The following is a 13,406-nucleotide window of genomic DNA, read 5'->3' on the forward strand; positions in this document are numbered from 1 at the left end:
AAAGTTGGACAATTATGATGGCTGGCCCTAAATGTGATTGAAAAGACTGGTTTGAGGAGGCATTTAAAGACGAAGAATGAAATTGCAAGGCAAAGAGGTTGGGAAATAGAATTCCAGAGTGTTGGACCTCAATAACTGAGGCTTGGGGTGGGGGATTTGTCGGGTGGATGTAGGGCCAGAGGAGGGAATTGTGCGCAGTAGGCTGAATTCGGAAGAGCATAGGTTGCGACTGGTTGTACGACTAGGGGAGTTGCAGAGATGTGGCATGATATAAAGTTACAGAATCATAGTTATAATGGCACAGAAGGAGGCCATCTGGCCTATGTCGACTCTGTCGAGTAACTTATTTACCTACTGTTCCCCAGGCCCTCCCAATTTTTCTTCAAATGCCCATCCAATATCCTTTTGAAATCATCGGTCGCCTTCGCTTTACTGCTGAGTACAAAGTTGTTCCTCCCATCCCCCCTGCAACTCTTGCCCAAATCGATAAATCTGTGTCCGCTCGTCTTTGTATCAACAACTAACGGGAACAGCTTATCCTTGTCTATCTTATCCAAATCTGTCATGATCTTGTGCACCTCTATTGAATCTCCCCTCAACCTCTTGTGCTCCAAGACCAAACAACTTCTCAAACAGAACCTTGTAGTTGAAATCCCTCACTCCAGAACCAGTCTGGTAAATCTCCTCTGCACCCTCTCAAGGACTTTCAAATCCCTTCTGAAGTTTGGTGATCAGAATTGAATTTGAGTTAAGAGGAAGTGGGAGGAAGAGTTGGGAGGGGAGTTGGGAGTCGGACTATGGGAAAAGGCCTTGAGGAGAGTTAATTCATCCTCATTGTGTGCCAGGCTTAGCCTGATCCAGTTCAAGGTGGTCTACAAGGTGGTCATATGACTGTGGCCCGGATGAGTACGTTTTTTGAGGAAATGGAGGACAGGTGCGGATGTTGTGGGAAAGCCCGGCGAATCATGTACATATGTCCTCGGCGTGTCCAAAGTTGAGGGGATTCTGGCAGGGATTTGCGGACATCATGTCAGAGGTCCTGGAAGGGAGGGTTACTCCGATCCGGAAATAGCAATATTTGGGGTATCGGAAGATCCGGGAGCCCGGCCGATATCCTGGCCTTCTCCCCCCCTGGTGGCCTGGAGACGGATTTTGCTAGGATGGAGGGACTCGGAGCCTCCAAAGTCAGGCGTATGGGTTAGCGACATGGCAGGGTTTCTCAGGCTGGAAAAAGTTAAGTTCGCCTTGCGAGGTTCAACACAGAGGTTCGCCCGGAGGTGGCAGCCGTTCACCAATTTAAGGAAAATTAAACGTCAGCAGTAAGGGGTTGGGGGGGGGGGGGGGGGGGGGGGGGGGGAGGAAAATAGCAGGCATGGTAGTGTAAGAAAAGGACAGGCAACTTAATATACGGGTAATTAGGAGATAGGTCGTGGGGGGGTGGGTTAGTAGGGGATGTTTTTTAATGTTGTTGCATGTGTCGGCCCGCTCGGTTGTTTAAGAAATGTTAAATTGTTGAAACTGAAAATAACAAATGCTTCAATAAAATGTTTTCTAAAATAAAGAATTGTGGCCAACCATACCACCATGGAAAGATTTTGAATTTTCTCTCTTTAAAAAGAGTCAATGGAAGTTAAGAAGAAAAAAGAAAGTAAGCGTTTTGTATCAGAGAACACATCCCTGCTGGGGAAGCATCGCCTGATGTGTAGTGACGTCAGCAGAGTGTTTGCAGAGGACTCGGCAGTTCGCCATCTTAGATTGTATGAGCAACATCTCTTAATAAAACCTCTCATCGTGTTTGAAAGAATCCAGAGTGTGGGCATCTCCATGCCTTTTCTCTTTGCGGCTAACAAAGAAATATAACACGAAGAAGAAAAGCAACAAATTGCCATTACATAGCAACTTTCACATCCTCAAATTGAACTCTTATTGAAGTGATATTTAAAAGTACTCACTGGGTGACGGGCAGTGGGACCTATCAAAGGGCAAGATGCAAGCAGTTGGATTTTGAACAAGCTTAATTTAGTGCAGTGACTTCTGTAGAGGTCAATAAGGGTAGCTGTCAAGAAATCAAATCATAAAAGTAACAGAAGCAAGAAAAAGGTTCTCAGCAGTGGCAGGGAAAAGGTTGGACAATGTTGGGAAAGTGCATGTATGCGGTGTTAGGACAAATTAGATACGGTTTGATGCTCAGTTCTTGGTTAGACAACACTCAGGTTTACATCCACCCACTTAACCTGGGCAAGCAGCTTGGCTGGGCGTGAAGGTGGAGAAAAGGATTTGCGCTTTCTGTGGGAGCTGAATAAGGTCGGATGGGAAAACTGATGGTTAATTTATTCTGCCAGCTGAAAGAGAATGAAAGGAAAATGTTGAAGAGTAACCTACTGTCATTTAAAATTATATATATATTGATAGTTAGGCTGCAGTAACTTCAGGAATAAGGTATGGAAAGCCCAAAGGATAGAGAGCTTGAATCCCACCTCGACATTGAAACTCATGTTTCATTTATTGAGTGACCTAGCTGTCATTAGTGATGGATAAACTCTGCTTCTTATTGGAGCTGCTTTTGCATATAATACCCTAAATATTATCATGTGACTCAAGTGGTTCACCAAGAAAGTTGCATAGACTCAATTTTTACAAAATTAAAAAATGCCTCCAATCCCATGAAAAGAATATTTCCTCGGGGAACGTATCTATTACTGGAGTAAACAAAGATGTTAAAATGCCTCTCCATTTCTACAGCTCTTGTGTAGCATATATATCAGTGGTGCCACATTATTATGAACAAAAGATTTCAACAAATATTCACATGCTCTTTGTCGAGCAGTCTTTACAGTATAGCAAGGTTGCATTGTTTAATCAGTAATTCACAAATATAGATAATTGCCTGATGGCATTGGTGTACAACAGATGATCTAACAGCAGCAGTTTTCAGTGCAATGTCTTGTGGTGAAAGAAAAGTGCATTCTCCTGTTAAACAGCCAAAAATGAAACAATGCAATTTGTTAAAGTATGATGATTGAAATGTATCAAACAGCAAATTACAGTGATGAAATGCTGTCACAAAGGAATAGTGCAAACCATCTGTTGGTAAGTAATTGAAATCACAACATAACATAAAACCTGTAAAACTTATACGTCAATCACAACAGAAATATTAAAAAGAATGTGCAGTTAGCCTCCGTACAGCTTCTCGTGATATTTTATCGACTAATCAGTGAAATCTCAAAGTCTGCTTTGTGTGGTGCACAGTAGTAGTTGTGGGGTAATCAAACACCAATATTGTTCCGTATCAAGCACGTTATCCACTTAACTATAACAGAATGAGGAACTACTAAGGTTGTGATTTCAGACACGCGAGTGATTCAGATTGCAAACGAGTGAAACCAGAAACAAAAGGCAAATGAACACATTTTGTTGCGTTACAACTTTAGATTTTAACTCTCTCGAAACCCGTTCACTTCTCCAGAACTAAAATTGGGCCCTCAATGTGGGTTAAGTTAATAATGGAGCTATTTTACGCTAGGCATTCGGAGCAAGATATGAAATCAATAAAATATGTGTCAAAGGAAGATAAAACTGCTTTCTTCAACTTTATTTTGTTACTCCATCATACTTTTGTAATGCTATCTATTTACCGACACTCATATATCTAACTTAACCAAATTACACAGAGATCACTGATTTGGCTGGATACTTAAATTAAGAAAATTATACTAAAAGTAAAATCAAACCTAATTCAGAGCCTTTGACCCTCAAGTAAATTTTCTAACACAAGACGAGGAAATTATCAAGAGGTCTTCGCTACGTATCCTCTACACCAGTGCTGCTTCCTGAGAGTTAAATCTTCATGAGTGTGACTTATTTTTAGCCTTTACAATTAGTTTTGACCACTAACAGAAACAATGGCAGTGTATGGGGTGTTGTCATTCCTGTTAGCTTTGCTTCTTTGCTGCTCTGATGGCCTACCTGAGATAAGCAACTCACAGCGCAGCCGAAACTGGGACTTCAATTCCACTCTTCCATTAGATAATCTTAATCATGCTAATGATTACTGCATGACTTCACTTAGATCATTCTGTTATATTTGTAGAAAGGAAGTTAAAGAATTGCTGTAAAGGCAACAGTTTAAATTACAGCCTGTATAGCACTGTTAATTTTGAGTGACTTTCTTATTATTGATCGGTGACTTTAGTCACTGTGAAAGATTGCTGTTTTCTGAAAACTAATCTCATAAACGATATTAAAAATGAAGGTACTTGGCGCCTCACTTTCATTGTATAGGTGCTGCAGAAAAGTCTTGAAAATAACACAGTGAAGGCCAACAGCGATAACAGGAAACGGAAATATGTAATTAAAAATAGTGCGGAGGAAAACAAACAAGTTTGAACTGGAAAATACAACAAAGAAGGAACATAAATGGGTGAGAGAAGAATTAGCATAAGGAATAAGAGAGTCAAAAAGAGGAGAATTATAAAAAGGGAAGAGTAAAATAGGAAAACAAAAAACGCAAAGACATGAAGAAATAAAGAATGTAAGATCGGGAATGGAGGATGACTATTTTACGTTTGTGTGAAAGGATTGATCGAAAAGAAAAATGCAAATCTGAAAAGCACCGGAAAGACAAATGGGAAACTGAATTAAGATTGAAAGAAACAGAAAATATTTGAGGTGGAGGCACAAAGGAAGAAAACCAACTTAAGACGGAAACAGAATTCTTAAAAATTCTCCTTTAAAGGGTCAAAGGTCATGAATTATATGGCTCTGTAATTAATACATTTTAGGTTCAATTAGTTTCACTATTATGTCATCACACACACAATACCCACAAGCAACTTTACATTTTTTTGTCTCTGATTTTGCAATGATCAAATTATTTTATATTGACACACAGGACACATACAAAGAATGTTACTTAATTTGAACATTAATGACGATAAAGTACACAGGGGTTCTTTGGTATTATGCCTTCAATTAATCTTAAGGTTCCCATCAATCATTCATTTATTCCATCAGATTTTAGCTCTTTTAGACTAAGGACAAAGAATCATAATGTTGAATTTTTGTGCCTACTAATAAACTTTTAAAAAGTATTATTTTCAATTTCAAGAAAGAGCAGTTGGGTTAATTTCAATTGGTAATTGTATATAATATGATATACATTTTATTTCCAAAATGTTGATGAGATCCCGCACAATTATTTTGCCAGATGTAGTTGCATTTCATGTGGCACACCCTCCCGCCCCCCAACCTCCTAGCAAGAAGGAAATCGCTGAAGTCATTTCACCTTTTCAGAAACCGGAGAAAATGGTTACATAATCAAGAAACTCACAGCTGGGACATGAAAGACAGAATTAAACAAAAATCTCGTCAACTATATGCATCCATAGAATAAATATTTCACAGATTTGTGCAAGGTTTGATGCTAACTTGTTCTGTTCTGGAAATGACAGCTGTCTAATAGTGTGGGAGCAGGCAGCCATTGTGTGCAGCTCTGCAGGAATGTGACTGGGCAGCAGAAATAAATACTTATTCGGGATGAAAACAAAATACTGCACAGAGACCAAGTTTTGAATGGATCAGGATCCAGTGTGAGGGTTAAAAGGGAAAGTTGAGAGGACTAATCAGTACATGTTGAGACATTAACTCCTTCATGCCATTCCCCATCATTCAATTGATATCTGCGTTCTGCCACTTTCCAACAACTCAAAACAAAAATACCTAAACATGTTTTGCCAGGTGTATGGATCAATGGATTGAAAAGATTTTTTGTTTTAAAAGTACAAAAGGAGTCTAATGCTCTCGATATATATATATATATTCTAAGGTCGCGCTCCACGATTTCTCCACAGGTTAGTTCAAAACCAGAGCCAAAGTGTAGAATAATGTGCAGACGTTGTGGCGAGAATTGTTATCTTAAGGTAAACTGTATTGAGAATAGCTCCAACGTTAAAACGAGAGAGTAGCGGAAATAAATAAGTAATTGTAGCGGAGGTTGTTCCATCCTTTCTTGGTGAAGTAGTGGATTAGAAAAGGAGGGGTGGTGGGGGGCTCCCCGTCCTGCAGACCAAGTTGCTGCTGCTTCGCCCCCCACAATGTGGAGACGCCGGCGTTGGGCTGGGGGGGGGGCACGGGTTAAGAAGTCTCACAGCACACCAGGTTGAAGTCCAACGGGTTCGTTTCGAATCACTAGCTTTGGGAGCGCAGCTCCTTCTTCGGGTTGGTCCGATTGGACATCGGGGCAAACAAATGACCCCGGCCTCCTCTCTCCCCCCAAAAGACAGACAGCAAGACCCCCCCCCCCCCCCCCCCAACAACAACACTCTGAGACCCCCAGAAAAGCCCCCAGGAGTGGTCAGATCACACAGTAGGGTTCCCTGGGCAGCCTGGACTTGCGGCAGTACAGGATGTTGGTGCTGAAGCAGCGCCGGAGCTCCCGGTTGGAGAAGATGCAGAGGAAGGGGTTGACCCCGGCCTGGGCGAAAGTCATCCAGACGGCGGCCGTCAGGTAGCCCCGCGGCACGGCGGCGGCCGGGCCCCGCACGAAGACCCGCCAGTAGCAGGCCACCAGGTAGGGGCACCACAGGGCCACGAAGCAGAAGGTGATCAGGTAGAACATGCGGCCGATCCGCTTCTCCGCCTTGAACTCGTCCATGACCAGCAGGCGCCGCCTGGCCAGGCCGGGGCCTAGGCCGGGGCCTGGCGGGTTCTGCCGGATGCCCAGCAGGGTGGGCGGCGTGGGCCCGCGGCCGAAGCCGGCGATCCAGTTGGCGGCCGCCTGGCCGGTGGCGCCCGGGCCGTGGAAGGTCCAGTTCTGGCTGACGGCCGGCACCGGCTGCACCGGCCGCATCTTGCGGCGGCCGTACACGAAGCAGAGGAGGCGCAGGTAGAGCAGCTGCGTGGCCAGCACCATGACGGCGAACATCAGCATGAAGCCCAGCGAGTCGTTGACCCGCAGCTGGCGGTGCTCGAAGGCGCACTGCTCCTCGCCCCGCACGAAGGTGTAGGTGCCCACGTCCAGGACGGGCGGGAAGGCCATGGCCACCGACAGCGTCCACACCATGCACACGACGGCCAGGCAGCTCCACAGGCTCAGCCGCTTGGCGTAGAAGCGGTGGTGGGCCACGGCCAGGTAGCGGGTCACCCCCACGCAGAAGAGCAGGAAGACGGCGTGGAAGCAGGACAGCACCCCCACGAAGGCCACCACCTTGCAGCCCAGCGGCCCGTACGGCCAGGCCGAGCCGTTCTTCACCGACAGGAAGACGAAGGGGAAGCAGACGGCCGAGCGCAGCACGTCCGAGCAGCACAGGTCCAGCAGGAAGTAGTAGGGCGCCCGGTGCAGGCTCTTGTCCTTGACCAGCAGGAAGGCCATCAGCAGGTTGCCCAGCACCCCCAGGCCGATGATGAAGCCCAGCGAGGTCAGCTTGAAGAAGGTGGCCAGCGGCGAGACCGTCTGCAGCAGGTGGTCGCCGCTGCCCGGGGCCGCCTGGCTGTAGTTCGCCATGGAGATGGCGTCCGGGGGGGTGGGGGGAAAGAGGGAGGGTGGGGAGGAGGGAGGGAAGGGGAGAGGAAGGGAAGGGGAGAGGAAGGGAAGAGGGGAGGGAAGGGGGAGGGGAGGGAAGAGGGAGGAGAGGGGAGGGAAGAGGGAGGGGAGAGGAGGGAAGGGGAGAGGAGGGAAGAGGGAGGGGAGGGAAGAGGGGAGGGGAGGGGAGAGGAGGGAAGAGGGAGGGGAGGGAAGAGGGGAGGGGAGGGAAGAGGGGAGGGGAGGGAAGAGGGGAGGGGAGGGAAGAGGGAGGGGAGGGAAGAGGGAGGGGAGGGAAGAGGGGAGGGGAGGGGAGGGAAGAGGGGAGGGGAGGGAAGAGGGAGGGGAGGGAAGAGGGAGGGGAGGGAAGAGGGAGGGGAGAAGGGGAGGGAAGAGGGAGGGGAGAAAGGGAGGGAGGAGGGGAGTGGAAGGAGAGGAGGGAGGGGGTGGAAGGAGAGGAGGGAGGGGGGTGGAAGGAGAGGAGGGAGGGGGTGGGAGGAAGGAGAGGAGGGAGGGGGTGGGAGGGAGGGGTGGGAGGAGGGAGGGGTGGGAGGAGAGGAAGGAGGGGGAGGAGAGGAAGGAGGGGGAGGAGAGGAAGGAGGGGGAGGGAGAGGAAGGAGGGGGAGGGAGGAGAGGAAGGGGGGGGAGGGAGGAGAGGAAGGGGGGGAGGGAGGAGAGGAAGGGGGGGAGGGAGGAGAGGAAGGGGGGAGGGAGGAGAGGAGAGGAAGGGGGGGAGGGAGGAGAGGAAGGGGGGAGGGAGGAGAGGAGAGGAGGGAGGGGGAGGAGAGTAGGGGGGAGGAGAGTAGGGAGGGGAGGGAGGGGGGGAGAGTAGGGAGGGAGGGGGGGAGAGTAGGGAGGGAGGGGGAGGAGAGTAGGGAGGGGAGAGGAAGGAGGAGGAGAGGAAGGAGGGGGAGGGAGGAGATGAAGGAGGGGTGAGGAAGGAGGGGGAAGAGAGGAAGGAGGGGGAGGGAGGAGAGGAAGGAGGGGGAGGAGGAGAGGAAGGAGGGGGAGGGGAGGGGATGGAGGGAAGAGGGAGGGGAGTGACAGAGGAGGGTGGGGAGGAGGGAATAGGGAGGGAGGAGGGGAGTGGGAGAGAAGGGTGGGAAGAAGGAGAGGGAAAGGAGGGAATAGGGAGGGAGGAGGGAATAGGGAGGGAGGGGGACCAGCCTCAGCCCAGGCAGTCAGGGACCAGGTTGGGAGTTAGAACTGAACCATTGGATCCAACCCCCCCAGCCTGGCTCCTGGATGGAGATGGAGGGGGAGGATGAGAGAAGGATGGAGGGGGAGGGGGAGGATGAGAGGGGGATGGAGGGGAGGGGATGAGGAGGAGGTGGTGGGGGGGAGGAGTTGGTGGAGGGGGGGAATAACACATCGAGCGGCAGAATGTCCGGCCCTACCCGGGCACCATCCTCATCCTAGACATCCATCCGGCATTTCCAATCCCATCGTCTGAAGCGTTTGCAGCGAGCCAGGAGTCTGCAAAATGAATCATCAGATATTTCAAACATACTGTGTGAGCGCACACAGCCAATTACCGCGGGAGGGGGTTAGTATTCCATCCACTTTGTGTGCAACAAAATCGGGAAATAATGCAGGCATTGGCAGGAAAGCGAGGGGCAGACACGTACCTGTGTTTCTCTCTCTCTGCCTCCCTCTGTGTGTGTGTGTGGGGCTGCTGTGTAACAAGCACTTGCTGCCGGCAATCAGTGGATTGGCCCAGTGGCTGGAGCCGAGACTGCGCACCCAGCCTATTTGTAATCCTCGCCTCGTCTCCCCCTGTCGCATCTCCCTCCTTCTCTCTCTCCCTTTCCCTCTCCCCCTTCTCTTCCTTTCCCTCTCTCCCTTTCCCTCCCCCCTCCTCTCTCCCCCTCCCTCCCCCCTCCTCTCTCCCCCTTCCTCTTTCTCCCTCCCTCTCTCTTGCCTTTCCCCACCTTTCCCTCTCCCTCCCTTTCCCTCTCCCTCCCTCTCTCTCCTCTCTCCCTCCCCCCCCCCCCCTTCTCCCTTTCCCTCTCCTCCTCTCTCCCTTTCCCTCTCTCCCTCCGCCACACACACACACACACGCAGCAAAGGGCGCTTACATCCACTTCAATCGGGGACACGATTCACGCTTATTTATGTGACTTCAGCCCAGCCAGGCACCGAGGAGGAGCTCCACAGACGGCTGGCTGGGCTGCCCCCCCCCCCCCCCCCCGCCTCTCACACACACACACACACACACACACATCTGCTGCTTGTCAAATATTTTCATTTCATCACTTCTTCCCTGTCAATTTGTTGCCACACATCCTATTGTGTGTGTGGGGGGGGGGGGGGCGGGGGGACGTCGACATGGCCATTTAACACATTAAGCATGTATTTTCTGTGGGTGTATTAGCATGCAAAATGTGTGTGGATGCATAATGATCACATGCATCTTCACACACAGTTATCATCATTGCTCATACCCTAACCCGGACACACATGAGCAACTGTGCGGGCTACGGTGGTCATTTTGACTCTGGATTAATCCACTGGCTGTTTCAAAACGAAAGTTATTTTATCCCCCCCCCCCCCTTCACTTTAATATTCCTGAAATTCTTCAGTATAGTTTTTAATTAGTTATATAGCCTCGCAGCAAAATAAATTAGCTGTCACATTCGCCACTATCGCTCAACAATGATTCGGCCTCAATAACTATTTTGAGGGTGTCAAATACTTTGGGAGGATCCACATTTATGAAAGATGTCATATCAATACAATTGTTCCTGTACCAGCTTCACCCGAACAGGCGGTGGAATGTGGCGACTAGGGACTTTTCACAGTAACTTCATACTTGTGACAATAAAATATTATTATTATAATAATAAATGTCTTTACTTGGCAGGTAGCGATCACCAACATGGATTTTTTTTTCAAGGATTTGACCATGTAACAGGTGCACAAGGGTATGTTGGCTCCTCTAGAAAGGGTTGCAATGAGACTCCCTTCATTGAATCCCCCACCATCAACATCCTGGTGGTTACCATTGACCAAAATCTTAACCGCACCGGCTGCATAATTATTGTGGCTACAAGAGCGGGTCAGAGGCTGGGAATCCTGAGGTGAGTAACTCATCTCCTGACTCCCCAAATCCTGTCCACCATCCACAGGGCACAAGTCAGGAGTCTGATGAAATACTCTCCTCTTTGTCTGGATGGGTGAATCTGCAACAACACTCAAGAAGCTCCATACCATCCAGGACAAAGCAGCCCACTTGATTGACACAGCATTTACCGCAATAAACATCCACTCCCTCCACCACTGATGCACAATGACAACATTGTGTACCATCTACTAGATGCATTGCAGCAACTCGCCGAGGCCCCTTCTGCAGCATTTTCCAAACTCGTGAGCTCTACGACCCAGAAGGATAAAAGCAGCAAGCACAAGGCAACAATGAAATCCGCAAATCCCGCCCCCACCCCCAAAGCCACACACCATCCTGCCCAACCCTGTTGCTCAGCATAGCATTGCCAATAATAGTCATAGACATAGAATGTAGAGTGCAGAAGGAGGCCATTTGACCCGTTGAGTCAGCACCAGCCTTTGGAAAGAGCACCCCACTTAAGCCCCCACCTCCACCCTATCCTCGTAATCCCCTCCTAACTTTTCTGGACACTAAAAGCAATTTATCATGACCAATCTATTGGACATCTTTGGACTGTGGGAGGAAACCAGAGCTCCCGGAGGAAACCCACGCAGACACGGGGAGAACGTGCAGACTTCGCACAGTGACCCAAGCCGGAATCGTACCTGGGACCGTAGAGCTGTGAAGCAACTGTGGTAACCACTGTGCCAATGTGCTGCCCCCCCCCCCCCCCAGCTGCCATATTAATGGACTATGTTACAAACCTACAAATTTGAAAAGGATTCAACATCCAGTGGGAAATCTGGACAGCAAACCTGAGGCAATCATCAATGATTTATGGTCTACAAGCTCATGACATAGCAGATGGCTGATACATTTTGAAGAATTCATCCCTGAATTTGGGCATTGTTGTTAAGGGTAGTATTTATGGCCCATTGTTAGTTGTTCGTGAGATAGCAATGACAGACCTTCTCTTGAATCACTGCAGCCTGTATAATGACAGTGCTTCCAAAATGCTGCTTGTTGATAATGAAGAGATTCCAATATATCCATTGAATCCCTACAGTACAGAATGAGGCCATTCGACCCATCAAGTCTGCACCGACCCTCTGAAAAAGGCACCCTCCCCAGCCTTGCCCTGCAACAGCACCTAACCTGCACATCTTTGGAGGTTGAGGGACAGTTTTCCAAACCCATGACCACTACCGTCTAGAAGGACAAGAGCAGTAGATTCCTGGGAACCTACCGCTTGGAGGTTCCCCTTCAAGTCACTCACCACCCTGACTTGGAAATATATCGGCATTCCTTCACTGTGTCATGGGAATGTCCCTATAAGAAAGGTTTTTGTCTTATCACATGGCTTCATTGAAGTCATTGAGTGGGTGGAGCTGGGCTGTGGCTCTGTGAGTTTTACTTTCGCTTTGAGTTTTGGACTGGTTTGAACTGCACAGGATGAAAGAAGTGTCTTTCTCTATCTTCCTTTTAAAAGCTGTTCCAGACTGCTTGGTAACCTAAAAGAGATAATTGCTTTCTGGAAGGAATTCAAATCTGCTATTTGAAAAGGGCAATAGAGTATCAGTAACAACAGTCTTAGTCAAGTGAGAATACAGTGTTCTGGGCCACACCTTTGAAAAGGGGTTTCTGGTTTTACTTGGATTTTGGTATTGAATTGGAACAGTTAAGGGGGAGTTTACTAAGGGTTATACGTAGATTACTGTAGCTGTGTGGGGTCTTTATTTTTGTAATTGATGAAAGCTTTTGCTGTTTGTTTATATATAAATGTTAACTACGTTCTTAGAATAAAGCTTGCTTTTTTGATTAAAAGCGCCGAAGAAGTCAGTTGAATAACACACGAAAGGAAGGCTCTTGTGTTCATCCTAGCCAAATTCAACAAAAAGTTACAGGTCTGGTGAACTCGATAATATTCTTTGGCGTTTTCTAAACCCTGGCCCATAACAACTTCCCTGGCACTGTGAGGTAGCAGTGCTAACCACTGTGCCACCAAACGTCAAGGTCAGGATGGTGTGTGGCTTGGAAGGGAAATTGGAGGTGATGATGTTTCCATGTCCCACTGGCCTTATCCTTCAGGGTGATTGAGGTTGCAGATTCAGGAGGTGATACATTTTAGTAGTAATGAAGCGGAGAAGCGGTATAAAGGAAAGAGGGCAATTTTATGCAGCACACAGAAATAGCGGGACCTGGAGATATATGCTCTTTTGCAAACCAATAAAGTAAATGAGTTAATAAATAAAGGAACAAACAAATTATCAACATCTTAAGGGGGCACTGCCCCTTATTTTTATGCTTTTTTCTTGAAACATTAAATCCATTCAATCAGTGTGTCTGTGTGATATGTAAGCTTTTAGACTGTGGAGTAATGAATGGCGTGCCACAGGAATCAATGAGTGGAAAAAAAGTTTAGAAAGTGGAATACAATGTGGGGAAATGTGAATTGTCCATTTTGGCAGGAAGAATAAAAAGGAATATTATCTAAATGGTGAGCGGGATATTGGTGTCCTGGTGCATGCATTACAAAGTTTATTACGTAGGCACAGCAAGTAATTAGGAAAGCTCTAGATCGCAATCAGCCATCCACAATCTTGTGGGGAGGAGGCTGTGTGAGGTGGCGTGGTTTTGGGGGGGGGGGGGGGGGGGGAGGTGAGTGGAATTGCAATGTGGCTGAGTTAGAAACTGAGCGTGGCCATGGGCGGAGAGGGGGGCACCTTGGATGGGCCTGATTCAGTGGTATTAAAGGAGGTAGAACCTGTGGGTGATGAT

General features: G+C 48.1%; 1 protein-coding gene across 1 annotated transcript; it reads right to left on the reverse strand.

The window, feature by feature from the left end:
* Positions 1-6,317: 6,317 nt before the first annotated feature.
* Positions 6,318-7,525, reverse strand: gpr85 (G protein-coupled receptor 85). Its single transcript, XM_038780710.1, has one exon. It carries the CDS (start codon positions 7,502-7,504, stop codon positions 6,356-6,358), a length of 1,149 nt encoding a protein of 382 aa, XP_038636638.1. The 5' UTR covers positions 7,505-7,525; the 3' UTR covers positions 6,318-6,355.
* Positions 7,526-13,406: the final 5,881 nt, after the last annotated feature.

Source organism: Scyliorhinus canicula, chromosome 20 (genome assembly GCF_902713615.1).
Source record: "Scyliorhinus canicula chromosome 20, sScyCan1.1, whole genome shotgun sequence".
Lineage (NCBI taxonomy): Eukaryota > Metazoa > Chordata > Chondrichthyes > Carcharhiniformes > Scyliorhinidae > Scyliorhinus > Scyliorhinus canicula.

Excerpts from the sequence above, each read along its gene's own strand:
- gpr85 (XM_038780710.1), bottom strand. The coding sequence starts at position 7,504 with ATGGCGAACTACAGCCAGGCGGCCCCGGGCAGCGGCGACCACCTGCTG.